Source organism: Chelonoidis abingdonii, chromosome 6, assembly GCF_003597395.2.
Source record: "Chelonoidis abingdonii isolate Lonesome George chromosome 6, CheloAbing_2.0, whole genome shotgun sequence".
NCBI classification, from domain to species: domain Eukaryota; kingdom Metazoa; phylum Chordata; order Testudines; family Testudinidae; genus Chelonoidis; species Chelonoidis abingdonii.
The window spans coordinates 110,683,832-110,695,888 of record NC_133774.1 but is presented as its reverse complement, the minus strand read 5'-3'; the positions used below and the strand labels follow the sequence as shown (position 1 = coordinate 110,695,888).

General features: G+C 42.0%; 1 protein-coding gene across 22 annotated transcripts in view; it reads right to left on the bottom strand.

The window, feature by feature from the left end:
- The window catches only part of MPDZ (multiple PDZ domain crumbs cell polarity complex component), a 145,638-nt gene that overhangs the window by 19,264 nt on the left and 114,317 nt on the right, over positions 1 to 12,057 (bottom strand). For 21 of the 22 annotated variants that reach the window (XM_032768668.2, XM_032768669.2, XM_032768666.2 and 18 more), the window contains 5 exons: positions 10,806 to 10,968; positions 5,223 to 5,419; positions 1,382 to 1,473; positions 991 to 1,081; positions 584 to 664 (listed from right to left, as the gene is read on the bottom strand). In XM_032768668.2, the coding sequence (XP_032624559.1) occupies positions 584 to 664; positions 991 to 1,081; positions 1,382 to 1,473; positions 5,223 to 5,419; positions 10,806 to 10,968 (624 nt within the window). The remainder of the gene's footprint in view (positions 1 to 583; positions 665 to 990; positions 1,082 to 1,381; positions 1,474 to 5,222; positions 5,420 to 10,805; positions 10,969 to 12,057) is intronic. The other variant, XM_032768673.2, reaches the window with a different exon arrangement.

Below are 12,057 nucleotides of genomic sequence, written 5' to 3'. Positions count from 1 at the left end.
TCAATGATTTCACCTGGACAATCACAGGTAAGTCCTAACCAAACTTTGCTCTGTGCTCTCAATCCAAACAGTTTTGTTTAGGTCAAACAAGTTCACAGAAGGACAGAGATGGTGCAGCCCCAAAATGTACCATGGAGGTTTTACCACACTTAGTTTTCCAGTGAAACATAGCTGGCCTTCCTACATCTGTCTCCTGACTCCCTTGCCTACCTTTTCTTGATTGCACGAGACCTCCAAAATCTCCAGAAGTGTCTGTGCTGGGCCCTTGCTGCTGTTTACTGAAAACTTTGCAGAGATGAGACAAGCAGTGCATTATTCCTGAGAAATGTAGCTATGGGATGTGCTAGATTTCAACTACAGGGGAGGAGCGCCTAGCTGAGATGCTGAGGAGTTTCTGGGCCCAACTGCTGCTTTAGGAAGAGTTTTTGGGACCACTTGCAAATAGAATAAAATTGCCAATGGTCTGTCTCACCCTCCAAGGGAAGGAACAGTCCCTCCGTTTCCAGGGGGACACAATCACAGAAGAGAAACCCTGCAACAATAAACTTGCACTGATATAAATTTAGTTAAAATATAAATTTACCTTAGGGAGTTCCACATGCTGAATATTTTTATATGTATTTAAGTCTATAGCCGTAACAGGATTTGTAGCACTTGGTTGGACCTGAGAGAGGAAGACAATTTAGCAATGCACAACTGTATTTTCAAAACAGGCATTTGGTGTACCCTTAAAAACTAAACAAACATATAGTGGGTCTGACTCCCCCCTCAAGCTAATTTTACATTGGTATAATTTCAATGACTTTCCTGTAGCTACTCCTTATTTACATCGGTGTAAACTGAGAGCAGCATCAGGACCAAAATGTTCAACAGCTATGCTAAAACCCCATCAGGTTTTCCACTAGGACTTTTTCTGCTGTAAAATATAACAAATATTAGAGTATTTTTCCTCCAGAAAGTTCAAATAGACTCACACAATGTTTAGATTACCTCTTGATTTTGAGGAGTCCCTGAGGGAGAAGGTGAAGGTTCTATTGATTTCCCAGGGCAAACAGCCATCTGATTCACTGCATCTTTATTTCTGCAATATATTAAAGCACATACATGTTGAAGCATCACCATAGTTCTTTTCACAAGTTTAATTTTACTACCTTCATTTCTTATTTTGTTTTATTTTTTGGCAGTCAAGATGCAAATCAAAATACAAAAAAGAAAATACATAACCTGTAAAGTCCAAATGTTGGACTTACAGAAGTACATTACCAAAATTACCTGGGTGACAAAACTGTGATATTGGGAAGACTTAATTTTTTTGTATAAAAACAGCTTTTTTAAACATGTTAACGATCACTGTACGAAAGACACTTTAAACACTGCTTACCTGATAAAGATGATTTTCACTTTAGATGGTGCACATTTGATTATTGAGGAAGCATTCTGGTGAGTTCTTCCATAGAGAATTTGTCCATTGATCTAGACGAAGGAGAATGGCAAATACGGCTCAGAATGTTAATTTCCTTAAATTTCCACCAGCTTAAGTGATCTACTACAAACACCTATCTTCTTTCACCATCACCTGTTAAACATCATTTTAAAAATTTACTGTGCAATATACAACAATCTGTTTTTACCCCTCTAGTTCATCACATTCCTCCCAATGCTGATTTGGCTCTAGACTCTGTGTGCTGAAAATGTCCTTCTCTAGGTTACAATGGCTTGCCTTTAGGCATATCATTTATTTCCATTTGTCATTGATCACTTCATGACTCACTAGCAGTAGAAAGAACCGAGTCATAGGAAAAGGCTACCAGTTGTAAGTACAAGTAAATGAACTGCCTCTATCCAACAAGAAAGTTATCATTATTCATTGACCCTCAAAACAGTGCCCAGAACTGAACAAACAAGGGTTCCCACCCTAAGGCACTGAGAGCTGGATCCTCTAACCGTGTGTGTGTGTGTGTGTGTGTGTGAGTGTGTGACATTACTTGCTTGAGTAGTCTTGTCAAGGTTCCTTCCCCACTCTGAACTTTAGGGTACAGATGTAGGAACCTGCATGGACACTTCTAAGCTTAATTACTAGGCTTGGATCTGGTATCACTGCCACCATCCAGAATTTTCAGTGTCTGGATCACTCTCTTTCCCCCCAAAGCCTTCCTCTCCCTGGGAAGCCTTGAGAGACTCCTTCACCAGTTCCCTGGTGAGTCCAAATCCAATCCCTTGGATTTTAAAAAAAGGAGAAATCAATCAGATATTAAGAAAAAGGCTTTTAATTAAAGAAAAGAAAGGTGAAAGAAAACCCTCTGGGAGAGATTAGCATACCAGCTACTCTCTCAAACAACAGATTCAAAACACAGAGGATGGTCCCCTGGGCACAAATTTAGTTACACAAAAAAAATTTGATTCTACCTCTAATTGCATAAGACAGGTTACAAAAAAATAAACATAAATCTATTTATTCCTTTCTAAACTTACTACTCTGATAAGAGGCTGATTCCTTGATCTTTTTCACTCCAGCTGAAACTGAAACTCTAAACAAAGGAAAAACTTCCCTCCTTCCTTTTGAAACATCTTGTTCCCCCATTGGTTCCTCTGGTCAGGTGTTAGCTAGGCTAGGTGAACTTTTAACCCTTTACAGGTAAAAGAGGCATTAACCCTTAACCATCTGTTTATGACAAGTCTTATTGAAACTGAAGGGAATTTTCATGTCAGGAAAGTTACTCCTGTGTTTTTGCACAATCAGGCACTCATTTACTCAGACAATGCAGTTTACAAGCAACACTTGCTGGCGTAATCACAAAAGCTGTGGTGAGCACTTGGAGAGAGAACTGTAGAAGCATTTTAAAGGAAGGATTTGAAGGAGAGTATGGAGGCATGAGGAGAAGGAAGGAATTACAAGCACAGAAGTAGCCTGGAAGACAGGTACAAAGAGAAGTGTGAGGGGAGGACGGGGGGCGGGGTGGTGGTGGTGGTGAGCAGGAAGGCTCTGGAGGAGCAAAAGGAGTGAGAAGATCATAAGAATGGCCGTACTGGGTCAGAACAAAGGTCCACCTAGGCCAGTATTCTGTCTTCCGACAGTGGCCAATGCCAGGTGCTTCAGAGGAAATAAATGGAACAGGTAATCATCAAGTGATTCATCCCACGTTGCCCATTCCCAGCTTCTGACAAACAGAGGCTAGGGACACCATCCTGCCCATCCTGGCTACTAGCCATTTATGGACCTATCTTCCATGAATTTATCTAGTTCTTTTTTGAACCCTGTTATAGTCTTGGCCTTCACAAGATCCATGTGGTAGAGAGCCCTCAGTGTCCGTTTAGCGCTGCAATGAATGAACGAATGAATGGAACCAGCTCTCAGTGCCTTTGTTTCTACAGTTCTGGGCGCTGGTTTGAGGGTCAATGAAAGTTGATCCTGCACGATCAAGCTCTATATGAAAAGACATTTTGGTTGATTTGAAAAAGTCCTTTACAGTGAAAACTGGGCCTCGGCAGCCAGTATGTGAATACCCTCATCTCAGCGGATCCCCACAGTTATGGATCCCATAGCTTTTCCGCTGGTCTGAAAGTGCGTGTTTCTGCATCAGCCTATTTGGAACTGGCACAGTGCCTCTCAGGAGTTGCTGTGCCTCCCTGCCCCCAGATCTCCTTTCCACTGGCATTCCCCTTTGCATAGCTCCACCACACAGCTAAAGTGGTGGGGATGGCCTTGCCAGTTCTGTGCAACAGGCAGAATGTCACCCTACACCAAAAGGAAAAGGAGTGCAAAAGTTATAAGACAGTAACTGCTGCAAGTGCCATCTATTGAACTGAGACAGCATTTAAAAAAAAAAGCTTTACACGTTAGACAAAAAAACCAACAGTGGTTTAGAATGAGGATCCTGTCTGTGCAACAAGGGTCCTGATATCACTGGATACCATGTGTCATAAACAGATGGTTAAGGGTTAATGCCTCTTTTACCTGTAAAGGGTTAAAAAGTTCACCTAGCCTAGCAAACACCTGACCAGAGGAACCAATGGGGGAACAAGATGTTTCAAAAGGAAGGAGGGAAGTTTTTCCTTTGTTTAGAGTTTCAGTTTCAGCTGGAGTGAAAAAGAGATCAAGGAACCAGCCTCTTATCAGAGTAGTAAGTTTTAGAAAGGAATAAATAGGTTTACATTTATTTCTTTGTAACCTGTCTTATGCAAATAGAGGTGGAATCAAATTGGGTATTTTTTTTTTGTGTAACTAAATTTGTGCTCAAGGAACATCCTCTGTGTTTTGAATCTGTTGTCTGTGAGAGTAGCTGGTATGCTAATCTCTCCCAGAGGGTTTTCTTTTACCTTTCTTTTCTTTAATTAAAAGTCTTTTCTTAATACCTGATTGATTTTTCCTTGTTTTTAGATCCAAGGGGATTGGATCTGGACTCACCAGGGATTGGTGGGAGAAAGGAGGGGGGATGGTTAATTTCTCCTTGTTTTAAGATCCAAGGGATTGGATCTGGACTCACCAGGAACTGGTGGGAGAAAGGAGGGGGGATGGTTAATTTCTCCTTGTTTTAAGATCCAAGGGATTGGATCTGGACTCACCAGGAAACTGGTGAAGTCCCTCAAGACTATCCAGGAAAAAGGGTGGTACTTGGGGGTAGTGGCGGCGATACCAGATCTAAGCTAGTAATTAAGCTTAGAAGAGTCCATGTAGGTCCCCACATCTGTACCCTAAAGTTCAGAGTGGGGAAGGAACCTTGACACCATGTGTAAGCAGCCTAAATAGATTATTAAATCATTAAAGCCCAAGATACAAATACAGCTGTTCCAGATTTCTTTTTTCCCTTTCATTTCATGTGACGGATGTATAAACAATACAGACAGAGCTGTAACAAGAATGTCCTGCAGCAGTCCACAGAATCTAGTGGGAGAACCTCAGAAGGACTAACACTGTATGACACAGTATTTTTCTTAGTTCACAAACTAATTCCTCCTACCCACCCTGCTCCATGATGCCAAAGCTGCGTTCTTCACGTACTGTATATAAAATGCTATGCAGCAGTGGTCTGACTGCAGAAAAAAAACCTCCCAACCTCAACCATTAGGCACATAACAGAATGAAAATGTGATTTCAAAGAAATAATTTTGGTATTACAAGGCTGTATAGTTAACTCAAGGCTATATATTGCACCAAGAAACTACCACTCTACTGCCTTTATAGTCAACATGTTCACTTTTAAGTACAATTGCTAGAAACTTACCTCTAGTAACTCATCTGCAATCTGTAACCTTCCATCTTTTCCAGCTGCCCCATTTGGATCAATTCCCACTATGAAGACACTCATCCTGGATCGGTCTTTGTTGCCAGCAAGGCTAAGTCCCAGACCAGTCCTTCCTTTTTCCAGCTCTATCATGTGCAGGTCCCCTGGTAGATTTCCATAACGCTGTGTGATTTTTTCTAAATGTAAGGGGAAGAAAAGGTTGGGGGAGAAGGGCTTGAATTCATGTTAGAACCCTTTACAAGTCATCCAGCTAATCAGCTTTAGTGCGCAACAGGCATTATCCAACAGTAGAATCCCTGCCATCCCTGAAGCAGCACAAACTACTCCCTTTTTCAGCTAAAACTAATGTCACTTGTAACAATGCTTCCCAGTTGCTTGGGGGCTGGGTTTAAAATGAACATGTTAAATTATTTTCTCTAGGTTTCTTCCCTGATACTAATAAATAAACATCTTTCACATGGACACATGGCTAGTGAGACAAAGGCAGCTGGGAGACTATGGGAGTTAGCCAGTTGAGCTCCTCAACAAAGGAAAGCGGGTTTTTCCCCCTTAACTTGTAGGTACCCTGCCAGAAAGAATCTTCAGTGGCAGGAAAACTCTGCACTGTTAACACCACTGCTAGCTCTTCTTTGGCCTGTACCTGCGGAGTCCCTGCCCAGCCCCGGGCATCCTGATCCTGTACGCTTCCACTCAGCTCATGGTCTTGACTTGCTGGGAATGCAGCCTGCACATCCTTGCTGAAGAAAGCCAGGAAGGGAGAAACATTCCCAGTACAAGAGGAAACTGTTGGTGGCATCACTCAGGAAGCAGGTAAGAGAGCTGCAGGAAGTGCGGCTCATTTGCCAGGAGCACAAGGACATACTGACAGGATGCACATGAAGACGTCCAGGATGGATAATGCAGCCAGCTGGAACAGAATACAGCACCACCAGGGGAAGAAGGAGAACCAGCTGCTCTGGGGGGAGGAGATTGGCTGCTAGCCAGCTTGGGCAGCAGAAAATGCTCCACCCCACTCCGAGGTCCTACTTCCATTGAGGTCAAGAAGTGATATGCTGTACAGAAAACAGGAGATGAGCAGGCCCCAGTGGCTGAGGAAGAGGAGCCAACTCATCCCAAGGCTGAGAGGTTCATGGCCACCACATCCAAGAGAAGGAGATAAAGGGGGCTGATGGTCAGGGACTTCTTTTTGAGGGGGATAGAGGCATCCATCTTCTGACCTGATGTCCCAGGAGATGTGCTGCCTGACTGGAGCCTATGTCTAAGACTTTGTGGAAAGGCTGCCAAGGCTCATCTGTCCCTCTGACAACTATCCCATGCTGCTCACTAATGTGAGAATTAATGATACCGACAGGTATGACTAAGCAGATCAGCATAAATGGTGAAAAATAGGAAACATCATGGTGGGGGTCCACTAGAGACCACCAAATGAGAAGGAGATGGATGAAAGATTTCTAGAACTATCAATAGAAATATCCAAAACACAAGCCCTGTAATAATTGAGGAATGTAACTAAAGAAATATCTGTTTCAAAAGTAATCCAGCAAAGGCAAAAACATTCAGTACATTCTTAGAGCATACCGGGGACAACTTCTTGTTGCAGCAAGTGGCGGACGTAACCAGAGGGCAACCATGTTAGACTTGTTTCTTATCAACAGGGATTAATTAGCGGTGAATCTGAAGCTGGAAGCCAATTTGGGTGAAAGTGAACGTGCAATAATAGAATTCATGAGTCTAAAGCATGAGCGCAGCAGTACAAGGATTTGAACAAATTCAGAGAACTGGTAGGTAAAATTCAGGGGAAGAAAAACTAAGGTAAAAAGGAGTTCAGGACAGCTGACAGTTTCTCAGAGACAACAACATTAAAGACACAAGAGCAAACTTTTCCAATATGAAGGAAAGATAGGAAGAACAGTACAAGATCAACATCAGAAGTTCTTTAACAATCTGAAAATAAAAAAGGAATCCAGAAAAAGTGGAAACGTATTCATCCTTAGCAATTTTTCCAAAAGAATAGTACAAGGATGTAGGGACAAAATCAGCAAGGCTAAAACACAAAATGTATAGACATCAAATGCAAAAAGATGGCTTATAAAAGCATTAAAAACAAGAGAAAGAGGAAGGAAAATGCATGTCCGCTACTGAGTGTGGAAGAAGAGCTAATAATGGATGACATCAAGATGGCTGAGTTGCTTACTGCCTAGTTTGCTTCAGTCTTTACTAAAAAGGTTAATTAATGCCAGATATTTAATGCAATTAATATTAACAATAAAGGAGAAAGAACACAAGCCTGGATGAGAAAAGAACAGGTTAAAAAATATTTAGGTAAGTTAGATGTATTCAAGTCAGCAGGGCCTGATGAAATTCACCCTAGGATGCTTAAGGTATGAGCTGAAGCAATCTTGGAACAGCTATCTTTGAAAACTCATGGAGCCCAGGTGAGGTCCCAGAGGACTGGAGAAGAGCAAACAGTACCTATCTTTTAAAAGGGAAACAAAGGGGAACCAGGGAATTATAAACCAACCCGTCTAACTTTGATACCTGGAAAGATTCTGGAACAAATTATTAAACAATTAATTTGTATATATGTACAGGATAATAAGGTAATAAGTAACAACCAACATGGATTTGTCAAGAACAAATCTTGCCAAACCAATCTCATTTCCATCTTTAACAGGGTTACTAGCCAAGTGGATGGGGGTGAAGCTGTAAATGTGATATGTCTTGGATTTTAGTAAGGCTTCTGACAGTCCCAAATGACACTCTCATAAGCAAACTAAGGAAATCTGATCTAAATGAAATTACTTACAAAGATACATTTATAACTGGTTGAAAGACCATATCAAAGCATAATTAGTAATGGGAGGATATTGCTAGGGGTCTCGCAGGGGTCTGTCCTGAAATCAGTACTGTTCAATATTTTCATTCATGACTTTGATAATAGGGTGGATCGTATGCATATAAAATTTGTGGATGATGCCAAGCCTTGAGGGATCACAAGCATTTTGGAGGACAGGACTAGAATTCAAAACTACCATGACAAACTGGAGAAGTAGTCTGAAATCAACAAGATGAAATTCAATAAAGACGAGCGAAGAACTTCACTTAGGAAGGAAAAATCAAATGCACAAATACAAAATGGGGAATAACTGGCTAGGTACTACTGAAAAAGATCTGAGATTATAGTTAGGGCCCTACCAAATTCACGCCAGGAAAAAACACATCATGGACTGTGAAATCTGGTCTTTTGTGTGCTTTTACCCTATACTATACAGATTTCACGGGGGAGATCACGGTTTCTCAAATTAGGAGTTCTGACCGAAAAGAGATTTGCGGCGGGGGGCGGGGTTGTGGTGGTGGTGTCAAGCCTGTAGCAGCGCAGAGGTAAGGATGGCAATACCATACCACGCCATCCTTATTTCTGTGCTGCTGCCGGCAACAGCTCTGCCTTCAGAGCTGGACTCCCAGCCAGAAGCTGCCCTTCTCCAGCTGCCCAGCTCTGAAGGTAGCTCTGCCACCAGCAGCAGCGCAGAAGTAAGGGTCGTTGTACCACAATCCCCCCTACAATAACCTTGCGATTCACCCGCTCCCCCCACAACTCCTTTTGGGGCAAGGACCCCCACAATTACAAGACCAAGAAATTTCAGATTTAAATAGCTGAAATAATTAAATTTATTATTTTAAATATCCTATGACTATGAAATTGACCAAAATGGACTGTGAATTTGGTAGGGCCCTAGTTATAGTGGATCACAAAATGAATATGAGCCAACAATGTAATACAGTTGCAAAAAAGGCTTATATTTTGGAGTGTCATGTAAGACACAGGAGGTAATTGTCCCACTGTAATTGGCACTGATGAGGCCTCAGCTGGAATACTGTAATCAGTTCTGGGCACCATACTTTAGGAAAGTTGTGAACAAACTGAAGTTTGTCCAGAGAACAACAAAAATGACAGAAGATTTAGAAAACCTAACTTACAAGGAAAGGTTGAAAAGAATGGAACATTTTGAGTGGGGAGCTGACAACAGTCTTCAAATATGTTGAGGGCTATTACAAAGAGGACGTGATAAATTGTTCTCCATGTCCAAGTAAGGACATGTAGGAGAGTAACTGCCTTAATTTGTAGCAAGGAAGGTAGAGGTAAGGTATTAGGAAAACATTCTAACTATAAGCGTAGTTAATCACTGGAGACAGGCGTCTAAGGGAGGGTGTGGAATCCACATCGCTGGATGTTCTTAAGATCAGGTTAGACAAACACCTCTCACAGATGGTCTGACAAGGTGTGCCTAGCCCTTCATGACCCCTGAGGTCTTGCTACACCCACCCCTGGAAGGAGCAGTGAAGATGGGTCCTCCAGGCCTGCCCAGAAAGGCTGCACAGAAGCAGCCAATGAGAGCCCAGCAGGCTCAGATAAAAAGAAGCAGCAAGGTCTGAACAGGTCAGTCCCTGGCTAGAACCAGAGAGGCAAGGAAAGTGCCCCACTCTAGAGTCCTGCAGCAGGACTGGAATCCCACAGGACTGCTGCCATAAAAGTGGGAGTGGGATTAAAAAAAATCCCATGCAGGGCTCTACTCCACTCTGGTCAAAAAGAGTTCATTGGGCTGCATTTGCTAGGAGCTCTAGCCTTAAGGTATGGAACAGAGGTAAAAAAAAAGAGACCAGATGGAAAGGGGCCCAGGGAACATAGCAGCAACCAACCAAGGAAGCAGTAAGAGGCTGCTGTTTATAGGGTCCATAGGTTGGGACCCAGAGTAGTCAACCAGCCCAAGTTTCCCCACCAGCCACTGGGAAAGTGACCTAAGGTCTGAAAAGGGAACAAGGCTTGGTTGGAAGACCGAGTGAAGGGTGGGACTTAAAGGGCTGAAGACACTGGTGAGGGCTGACATTTTGTTGAACTCTTTGCTACATGGGAAGGGGTTCATCCATTTTGACTCTGTGACCTAGCTGGAGGGCTGAGTCACTGAAGATCTGCCTAGCAAAGTCAACAACCTACAACAGGTGCCCAGGAGCAGGAAAAGGCCCAAAGTATCAGAGGGCAGTCAAGATGTGAGTGCCCCCCCATTACAGATGGTCTAGGTATACTTGGTATTCACTCAATGTGGGGGAACAGACTAGGCAACCTCTTGAGGTCCCTTCCATTCCCACATTTCTAGGAGTGTTTGGTTTCCCCCCTCTCCCTGAAGATTTTTCTAAAAGCACTAGACCCCGTCTGCCCACTCACACCTCTATTTTAACTACAGGTGAGATTACATTCAGATAACAGAACTGTATATGCAATTACCATGGATGACATATACTACATCGAAACTGTTATTGCGGTTCATTGTGTGCAGGGTAGAACCTACATTTACCAGGACCAGCATCGAAACTGAATGCACAAAACAAGGGCACATGATTTTGTGTTTCAAGAATGTGCGGCTGTCCAAGCAAAAGTTAAAGCTGAAAATAACATTTTATACTCAGATAGATGAAAATGAAGGAGTTCAACTTGCACCCCAACCTACTCCACATCATTACTATTTCAATGCTGAGCATTTCAAATAGCACAAAAAATCAACTTACTCCAGCTGTAACCAAACTCATCATCATCTTCCACATCCTCTTCAGTTTTGCTGGAAGATGACTGTGCAATTTCACAGCTCATTTCTGAAAATGCTGAAGGAGGGGGCAGAGGCAAGTTACTAAATGAAGTCTTTTCTGGCTCTGAATCTGACTGACTGGATGCCTGTGGAGAACAAGAAAAATGCTGTGGCTAAATATATGCAGACTCTAGAGCAGGGCAATCTAGTACATGAAAATATAAAAACGGCAATGACTATGGCTTTGAAATTTAAATACCAAGCACCAGGAATTCTAAACAAAGCACATAGCATACAGAGGCATCAGGATATCAGAGATGTAAAGAACACTAGGCAAGAGGGACTAGTGTATTTTTAAGCAAACAGAACTGACATTAAAAGCCCAATTCAGTGAAGTTTTGTGTGTTGTTCTCTGCCTGAGAAACAATCTTGTGTGAAAACTGAATTGAATATTTCCTATATCCAATTTGCACAGATTTTCTTTATGTCTAAAGAAAAAAACTATGATTTTGTATATATACAAATGGGAAAGATGGAGGAATGGAGTTAAGCTAGCTTTGAAGAATCTTGTAAAAAGAATATTTAGTTGAAATGTTGGTAGAAAGGCCTATTTAAAAAAAAACAAAACAAAACAAGTGTGAAGAACACAAGAATACCTTCTTCCAAGTCCTTGTCTTCTATACAACCTATGAATAGTCATGTCACAAAGGAGAAAGATTTGGCCTTAAGAGCGGGGGGAAACCAACTCTTGGTCTTGTGATTCATTTCGATTAAAAAAATAAAAACAAAACTACTCCTCTACCTCGATATAACGCGACCCCATACAACACGAATTTGGATATAACATGGTAAAGCAGTGCTGCAGGGACGTGGAGCTTCGCACTCCGGTGGATCAAAGCAAGTTCAATATAATGCGGTTTCACCTATAACGCAGTAAGATTTTTTGGCTCCCGAGGACAACGTTATATCGGGGTGGAGGTGTACACATGCACACAAATTACTACTGCAAATCATGGTCATACCCTTAACTCCTTAGTCTGGCAAAACTCCCATTATACAGTCAGGTTGCTTGAGGGAAATGTGATCAAGAACTATATGATTTGGCTCCATCTTCTTAACTTGTATCATTTTTATGTATTTGGCACTATGATCAATAATAAACAATAGGCCATTAGGGCTTGGTAATTGATAAGTCAGGTGCTCAGACTCAGCAATTGATACAGGTCCTATGAAAA